We start from the raw sequence: 9,664 nt of genomic DNA on the forward strand, positions 1-9,664 counted from the left end.
GTACCGCTTAGAATTCGCCCTTCAAGTCCGAGATATCGGCATTGTCCGAACAATCGAAGAGCCGCAATGGGTCATTGTTATGGTCATTGTTTTGCGGTCATCCGATTGTTCTGAACAATGCAGATTTTAGATGTTGAGGGTGATTTTTCATCTAAGTACGGAGCCTGACCATATTTTGATTGATATTTTCGATGTCAGTGTGACAGTAGCTTTCGATCAAGACCAGATTCAGTAAATTCTGGAAGACAACTTTCGGATTGCCAGAAATCCTACAGTAGCTGCCGTAAAATAAGTCTGAGTAAAGCTTCAGCGAAGCGGAACGAAGCTGCAAAATCGGTCGCTGCCATTCCACGTTTACATTCTATAATATTTTATTGGGGAAGATAGGTTTGCCTTTGGCCCCCTGGTATTGTTACGTTATGGTCTTGTAGTTTTGCGAACGTTATGCCTCCGTTGTGCTAACTATGAGCTTTTAGGTATGAGGTTCCGCGCTAAAGTTGTGGATATCGGCTGCATTCATCACCTAACAAGTAAAGACGTTTTATTCTCAATGTTTGTGATTGTAGTTGCGCATACCATTACCGGCAGTCCCGTTGTAACTTTTTCAGGAGTGGTGAACACTATTGCGAAGCTGGCAAAAAAATGTACTCTACGTTTTACGCGCGAGAAGCTGTTTTTCATTCTACCGGACCAAGCGGCGGGCCAGGGTGTCAGCATGTGGTGTGAAATTAAACAGGTACATTGACGTGTTTTGTTACTTGTGATATAGCTACTCAAGCTAGTGCTTGACGTCACTTCCTTACGATTTTGTCATGTGGAAGTGGAAACAAGGTACTGGTAAATCATATGCTCCACTATATATTCATCATTGATACTTGTGACTAAATTACCTAAGATTTTATATAGCCCTAGTAAAAAAAGATGGAATGACAGATTTTGTTTTTCCTAATTAATCTCGCCTAGTTGTAATGAGTTCCCACATTGCGTTGAGAAAAGTCAAATTTGATCGAATTTAATTTCAGCCTTAATTCCAACCAAATACGACATGAAAATAAAACCAAAATTATATCACTGTGTGTTGCAGGCGAGGCGACAAGCATGTTATCTTGAATTGAATTCTACATATTTTCGCGGCTGTAATCAAGATCTCAAGTATAATAGCTGCTTGTTTTTTTGCTATAGTGGATATAGGTTGTAGAGGTTTCCACGGTGCTGAAATCGGAAATTTTGGTAGCCTAATTGGCTACTTCAATACACGCACCACAATAAGGAGTGTTCCCAATCCCAAATATCACACTGTTCGACAGTACTTTCCATGACACTCTTCGATTGGTATCGATAGGGTTAGGTGATTACTGTTGTATGTGGGTGTACGGTAACCACATGCTCAGGTCTCCATCCCCATGCCCCTTCACTTTGATGTCACAAGTAGGGATGGTGTGAACCTCTGAAAGGTTCAGGTTCGTGTGAACGTGAACCTTTTTGAAAGGTTCTGTGTGAACGCGAACGTGAACCTCATGACGTCACGTGGCGTCATATTGCTAATTCCAACCCTATCTTTCAATGAAGTGATAGCCTATATTAATGTACAGTTGTACACGATACCTAGCGACAACTCGGGGCACATAATGCAACAATACTAATGCGTTTTAAACGTCGCTAAATGTATCAACTGAGGCAATCAAAGTATATAATGCTCCCATAAAATCAATAACTTCCGTCGCTTTGCCAACAATTTCGACAAGGACTTATCAATGAATATACACTTACCCCTTACGGTCTAGGCCCGACCGGACAATGTATTCGGCGTCAGGGTATTGCTACATTGATATTGAGCAGAGTGTAGGCTATAATGGGTTTCTATACTTGCTACCTATATCACCCCATTAAGAAGTTATACAGCAGTAGTCAACCCCTCAATCGCACGGATTTGGTTTTAATGATGTAGTAAAGATATTGAGTCATGATTGACCCCGTACGCCTTCTCGATTTTTTACATCAGAAAACGATATCAATCTTATTGATTGGTTGAATAAGCATAATTTGCTGACTACGTATTTCGCTCGTGATGTTTTGTGATTGCGGGTCAAGCTCACATCAGAGAGTCACTAAATATTCACAAACGGAAAGCTGGATATTTCTAGCAAACTTTTATAACAAAGCAAGTAAAACTTTTGAGATTGTCAAGGTGCATGCTCGTTTAGTGTTTATTTTTAATGCTGCCAGCGCCATGCATAGAGTGGCCCGCAGTTGAAATGCGATAAATTTGAACCAAAGATGTTATAATATTATAATAGTAATATATGAAAAAGGTTCACAGTGCAGAACCTACCAAGGTTCTGTTGTGAACGCGAACCTCTAAATTTTCGAGGTTCACACACAGAACGCGAACGTGAACCTCAAGTTCACACCATCCCTAGTCACAAGTTTAACTTGCTCGTGACCTACATAGGTATGTGAACCTTGTTTTGGGGTGTATCATAATCCCCTCTAACGATTACCAGGAGAACTTCTTTGACGAATATCAAATGGAGGGCGTCAGCAAAGATTTCAACGAGATCTTCCTCGAGTTTGTTACCGAGAATCTGAGCCGGGCGTTGAAATCGGCGCAGTGCGCGAAGTCACTTCGAATACGCCTGGCGAAGAAGCAAGTTCCATGCTTGTCAATGGAAATCGATTTGGTAAGAGAAGTAGGCCTAGGGTGCTACTTGAGGCGGGTATGTGTTGAAAATGACCGTCCTAAAATTTTGCTGGTCGTGTACAGTAGGGTTGTCCAAAACTTGTAAAATCTCAAAAAGTCTCTGTGATTGTGTCTCATTCTATAGATTACTGATAAAAAACAATAATTAGCCTGAAAGAAGCTTACAGGAAACCCGTTAAGATTTCGGTCAAAGCGTTTGAAAGTAGCCACCCAAGAATGGGCGTGCCACTGACCATAGAACGGCGAGAAGACTAGTAATCAAATAACCACGGCTCTTGATTGGCTAATCGGCTATGCTTCAATGACCATGGCAGCAGCAGCTTGCGAATCAGGTGTTCAAGAAGTCTGCTACCGGCGGGGATTCTGAGTGCGCATTGTTCGTAGTTTGGCAGGTGATGATTTAAGATTAATTCAGGACATGTTGAGGTACGAAATACATGATGAACAAACAACATCTACTTCACAGAAACTTTTACAGCATGACTGCTTCATTGTGAAGGAAACGGCTGAAGCCTACATGTCGTGTTTTCATCGAGAGAAAGCAAAGGCGCTTATGCAAGTGTTGAGCGAATTCACCGTTTCAGTACGGATCCACCATCAGTGAATACAAATATATAAAGCTTAACAATGGCACTATACTTTGTGTGATCTTATTGGATCCAAGTTGTAGTATATAGTGAAGTATTGAAGGTTCTAGGGATCGACTGAATCGGCCGGTTATGCTTGGCAGTTATCCTTACAGCAAATTGAATTCACTTATAAGTGTTGTCAAAGTCCTTAATGATGCTGCAGAAAAGAGGTTTAAGGTAAGCACAGGCTATGCTGGATATGATATCCAAACTATGCTCGATACTATATGCAGCGTAGTCTGTGCTTCTCTTCACACCTCTTTTCAGCGGGATCAATAAGGACTTTAACATACCATATCCAGCACAGCCTTCACTGATGGCGGATCCGTACTGAAACGGTGAATTCGCTCAACACTTGCATAAGCGCCTTTGCTTTCTCTCGATGAAAACGCGACATGTAGGCTTCAGCCGTTTCCTTCATAATGAAGCAGTCATGCTGTAAAAGCTTCTGTGAAGCAGGTGTTGTTTGTTCATCATGTATTTTGTACCTCAACATGTCCTGAATTAATCTTAAATCATCACCTGCCAAACTACTAACAATGCGCACTCAGAAGCCCCGCCGGTAGCAGACTTCTTGAACACCTGATCAGCAAGCTGCTGCTGCCGTGGTCATTGAAGCATAGCCGATTAGCCAATCAAGAGCCGTGGTTATTTGATTACTAGTCTTCTCGCCGTTCTATGGTCAGTGGCACGCCCGTTCTTGAGCAGCTGCTTTCAAACGCTTTGACCGAAATCTTAACGGATTTCCTGTAAGCTTCTTTCAGGCTAATTGTTGTTTTTTATCAATAATCTATAGAATGAGACACAATCACGGAGACTTTTTGAGATTTTCCAAATTTTGGACAACCCTAGTGTACAGTATGAGTAGCCCACATTCTACAAGGTCAATTTTGAGTACACGTGATTATGGCCATAAAAGTAGTCAGCATTGCTACTAGGGCTGTGGAGTCGGTTCATTTTACCACCGACTTCAAATCCGTCTCCAGGCATTTTCAATATTCCAACTCTGACTCCGACTTGGAGCCGGACTCAGTCAGTGTGTTCCGACTCCTGATATTTCCTTCACGGAACTCCGACTCAACCATTCCTGTAAATCTACTCTGAAAATTATTCGTTGAGTACGTTTTAGGTAATATTTTTACCCTGTGAGTTTAGTCCTGGTTTCTAATCCAGTAGAATTGACTCCGTAAATTCCCACTCTATTGCAGTAGAAGTAGCAATTTCGAAGTCATGACAAAGCTACTTCGAATGGAAGTCCGAAAGCACTCGAATAAGCATTTGAAAAAAGTAGATTTGGTCGAGCTGTTGCATGTTAATCAACACCCCAAACTACTCTACTTTATGAAATCCAATGGGTAAAGTAGTTTTGCCTGAAAAATTGTAAAGTAGACGCGGAAATCTTCTAAAAAAGCCACTTTAATAATATCAATAAAAATCATCAGCCAGATCATATGATCAAGACACACACAATGTACAATGCCATAAGACACGATTCGATGTAATGAATAGAAAGGAGGATCCCGAACGACCAGTTACAGTCTTTTAAACTGGCATCCACCTCGACCTAGTGCCCAATGTCACAGCTCATTTTCATTGTTAATCGCTATTCAGCGGCTCCGTGTTGCTCTTTCTATTCCTTGTCAGTAATGCAAGTGGACGGAGGTTACTTTAGTGCTACAAAAATATAGAAACACATCATTACTGACTATCTCTGCTTACGGCCTGTACTTTGGGTCCACTTTGTCTACTTAACCTAATTAACTTTCTTTGAATTGCCATCAACCAAACGCTAATTCAAGCATTGTGTGGGGAATTGGATTAAAATAACTAGTTATTTTTGTTACAGCCTTCTCTAGCAAGCGACTCTCGAACTGTCAGCCATGACATACCTGTGACCATAATTCCGCGGCGCAACTGGGGGGATTATGCGGAACCTGACATGCCTAATTATCATGTTACAATTTACATGCCTCCTTTGAAAACGGTTGGTAACTTTGATCTTTTTGGGTTCTGCTTACAATACTTATGCAAGAAGCTATGTATTTAGATTACTTCCACTTCTACTTTGTGCTGATTTTAGGCAAAAATACTTGATTTTACACTTTAGAGTATGTGTGCGAGCACAGCTGCAAGATTGTGAATTGTGAATGAAATTTGCTTTAGATTTAGACGTATTGAATTCCTGATCATGACTACAGGTACAGCATTGCTTGGGAATGTATTTCGATTGGATAGAAGCCCATGTCACTTCAATAATTTTGTTTGGTATTGGTATCTCTCTCAATCGACATTGGACAATTCTCGTACGATTTCAGGTGAAGACAATTGCTGAACGCATGAAAAATATCAGCACGTATCTGACACTGGGAGCTAACCAGCAGGGGGACATGACTATGCAAGTTGAGACTAGTCTTGTTACGGTGAAGACTAGGTAAGCCTATGTGATTGGTTAGCATTACGTTGTGAATTCAATATCCTAAAAATTCATGTCTACCTCCCATTTTCCTATGTGAGTCAACATTTTGACACCACTTAAATATTCAATTGAATAGTATATTCATGTTGAAATGAACCTGAATATTTTCGGCCGACACTCTTCAGGCGTAATCGTCAGCGACTAGTAGAGAATTGGAAAAAATGTTGTATATCAATATCACATAATATGATGTTACCGTCATGAAATTTCGAATACAAATCGGGGCGAAGAGCGCTTAGTTCATGCCGGTGACGTCATATTTTGTGATACGATTGTCGATATACAATGTTCCTTGCAATTCTCTACCAGTTGCTGACGATAATGCCTGACGGGTGTCAGCCGAAAAGGTTAGGCTTCATTTTCAAGATGAATAGACTATTCAATTGTAGATTGAGGCTCTATACCTCAAAGAAGCACTCTAAATATTGATAAATATGAAATTCGCGGGAGGGAGGAGTATATGAGCAAAATTTACACTGTAGTATTAGTACAGTTGCACTCTTATCATCAAACATTTGTGAAGAAAATTATAATGTATTTGTTATGAACTGGTGGACTGTAACCTCATTGATTGCCTGCAAATTTACTACACTACTTTTACTTGTAGTTGAGTACCAACAGTAACTACGTCCACATCACTGGTTCTCAACCTTCTTGACTGCGCGAATTTTAGTTCAAATTTAGCTCTAATATCGTGCAACCGTCATCTGTCCTATGCAAATATCAACTGTAGGCTAGTGATGAACAGAATCAAAATGCCCTTTATTGAAATTAACATCATAATATTTATGTAGAAATTGGGAAGACGTATACACGAACTCTGTGGCTGCATTTCTTGAAACACGCTGCCGTGTCTTGAAAATCCACACTGTAAATCCATTAACTTGCACAAAGATAAATGATGGCGGATGTAATAATAAAAAGTAACGTTTCCGACGACACCTTTTGGTCTGATCGCAACATACGTCCAGCCTAATCATTTCTATGTATCACCTCATATTGAAGTTATTCTGGAAGAGCGGTTATGTATATCACAGGAGAGAATTTTTTTTTTGCAAGCGAATTTATTCCGAAACCCAAACAAAACATCTCTAAACAGCGATATGTTTGTATCAGTAGGTTATTGGCAATTTGGCAATTAAAATGAGTTTTCACGGTAGACAATTTCCATCTCAGACTGCCATTCTGTTTATGTGAGTCCTTGAGTTTTTAGCAATTATGAAACGAAACTGCTTCGCGATTTCTCTAATTCAAAAAATAGAAATTAGGTTATCGCACATTTTTCAAATTTGGAGGTTTCGCGGAACCCCAGTTGGGAACCACTGGTCTACGTTGACCGCCTCTTATTTTATAGTTTGTTAAAATCTTTGATTACGATATGGATAAAATACGATCCACCAAATTCTTCCCTGTATTTTATGGAGATATTCACTTTAAGATTTGAAGACCTTGAGGTACCGGATCTTGGAGATGAAGGCCAGGACGTGCAGTCCGTCTCTCATCGCTATTCGTGGCCTGCCGACGAATTTGCGACCGTCACGATTGACATCAAGAAGTTTTTGCAGTTTCTTGCTGGTCAACTGGTCAATCCTGAAAGAGTGATTTGCAGTAGGGTGATAGTTTTTGCACTGAGATATTTGTAAAAAAGTGGTGAATATCTATATTATAAATTGGGAATGTGAATGCTGTTGTGTACGTTAGACAATTGGACCAGCCTCTTATAATCGATGGTTTGTTGGCTGCTTTGAATACTTCCCCAAGTAGGCCTACTCAATTTTACACGATTTTTCGCCAAGTTGTTTTTCACTGTGCTATTTCTAGGCTCTTTAGATCAAATAAGTTGGTCTGCAATCTACAGAATTATAGGTTGACATGCGTTTTTGTTTCAGACATTGTTGACAAGTCCACCGTGCAGTTCTTTCTTCTACTCGAGGATCTGTCTCTGCAGTATTTCATTCCCGTGATGGCGCGCTCGTGAATGAAAGTTCATTCAACGATTTTTTTCCTTTCTTTTCAATTTTTCATGTTACTTTCTGAATAAAATCACAAAATTATTAATGAGTTATGTCATTACTGTCATGAGTCAGTGCGTGTGATTTAATAAGTTGCGTAACTGATTTTTTGTGGCCGGTTTTTATGTGACTTCTTCAAGTTTTGTGATAAGTTGTCTTTCATAGGCAGATCAGCTCGTGGTCTCAAAAGACATTAGTTTGAACTTACAATATATAAATCAGTGGTAACTTCGCTTTCACCGATTATTTCAGGATGTTACGTAAACACCTTCAAGTTTATTTCATCGTAGATGTTATGACAAAACACGTACACTGATTCTATGAACAATCAATCAATCAGTTTTTATTAATATTTTCATCACTTCAAAACATCACAAGACTGCGATACAATGAAAAGATAGGAAGGTGTCGAAACAACTTGGAGTAGCCTTTAAGATCATAACACCCACCTTAGCCTAGGCGAAGTAAAGAATGAGGCATGCACAGCACACTTAACGAAAAGTAATGCAGAGAATACAAGACGCAAGCGACAAAATGAGATGGCATGTGGCGGAGGGCGAGGTCGGTGTTAGGTCGTGGTCCGGTAGTTCGGAAGGCTGGCTAGTATTCATCTAGATCAGGGGTGGGCAAACTTTTGAGCTCGCGGGCCGCATTCAATATCTGAATCCATTCGCGGGCCGCACTATATAAAATTGGGATTACAAACCAAAACGCAATATTGATATTTGATTATATAGCGAGGACAAGGAGATAACATATATGCTTATTTAAAACAATCTAAAGATTGCTTTGATGATATCCTACACGTGTCAGAAACAGTGACGAGATTTCATAGGCTAGTCGACCTCAATAACCAATTTGTCAAAACTATAGAGATGAAAGTAGGTTGTCTCGATTCTTAGAACAGGAATGAAATTTAAATCTGTGAGCAGTGACCAGTTCGTAGATTTGCTAATTCCACTTTTGGATCAGTTCCAGGACACACAATACTGACAGCATCATAACCATGTTAGCTTCAAACACGCTTCTACTATATGTGTAGATAAAATATAAATACCCTAATTCTGCGCACACAGAGAACGAATCTATCTAAGGCACGCGCGAATCGTTTTTATAAGCATGTCACTAAAATAATGGATTGGCCAATCAGTAATCACACAAGTGATCCGAATTATATAAATCTCGTTTAGGATTTCTGTGATGTTTAGCAGTTGAAACCTTTCAACCTGCGGGGGCCTTGAGATTGGGATTTCGCGCCAGAAATTAAACATAAAAAATGATATACGAAGTATTCACCTTAGTACAGTGGTTCTCAAACATTTTAACACACGCCCTCACCCCTTATGATGGTAAAAGAGCTCACGCCCCCCTATATATTCATTTCACAATACGCAACCGATGCTAGCAAACCTAACGGATAGTTATATGGCATGGTAGGTTACGACTGTGGATGAGAGATTTTGAAATATGAAATTCTGACAAAAATACAGAGTAACCAGTATGAATGTGATGTAGATCGCGCGAAGCGCGAAATTTGTTTTTTTTGAGCTTAGCTTCGTGCTCACCTTCAGATGGTTTCACCCCCTCAAGGGGGTTGCGCCTCAGTTTGAGAACCACTGCCTTAGGATTATCATTGTGAAATATACTAAGAAAAATTTAATCAAATCCCAGCTTTAATTCAATTTTTAGTACGCATTTTATCAATATTTTTAATAATTTTCTTTATACTCTCGCGGGCCGCACAGAACGGTGTGGAGGGCCGCATGCGGCCCGCGGGCCGTAGTTTGCCCACCCCTGATCTAGATGAAATTGCTAGCATTTCGACTTGAATGCGGACATGTTCGAC

General features: G+C 40.0%; 1 protein-coding gene across 1 annotated transcript; it reads left to right on the forward strand.

Annotated features, from left to right (window-relative positions):
* Window positions 1–351: 351 nt before the first annotated feature.
* Window positions 352–7,860, forward strand: LOC145438278 (checkpoint protein HUS1-like). Its single transcript, XM_080315672.1, has 7 exons — window positions 352–530; window positions 609–736; window positions 2,505–2,681; window positions 5,177–5,314; window positions 5,646–5,761; window positions 7,245–7,414; window positions 7,696–7,860. The coding sequence occupies exons 1-7, from the start codon at window positions 479–481 to the stop codon at window positions 7,782–7,784; spliced, it is 870 nt and encodes a 289-aa protein (XP_080171798.1). The 5' UTR covers window positions 352–478; the 3' UTR covers window positions 7,785–7,860.
* Window positions 7,861–9,664: the final 1,804 nt, after the last annotated feature.

The sequence above is a fragment of the Botryllus schlosseri genome, chromosome 4, assembly GCF_051294905.1.
Source record: "Botryllus schlosseri isolate E-star chromosome 4, Bs_hap1, whole genome shotgun sequence".
In the NCBI taxonomy this organism is placed as follows: domain Eukaryota; kingdom Metazoa; phylum Chordata; class Ascidiacea; order Stolidobranchia; family Styelidae; genus Botryllus; species Botryllus schlosseri.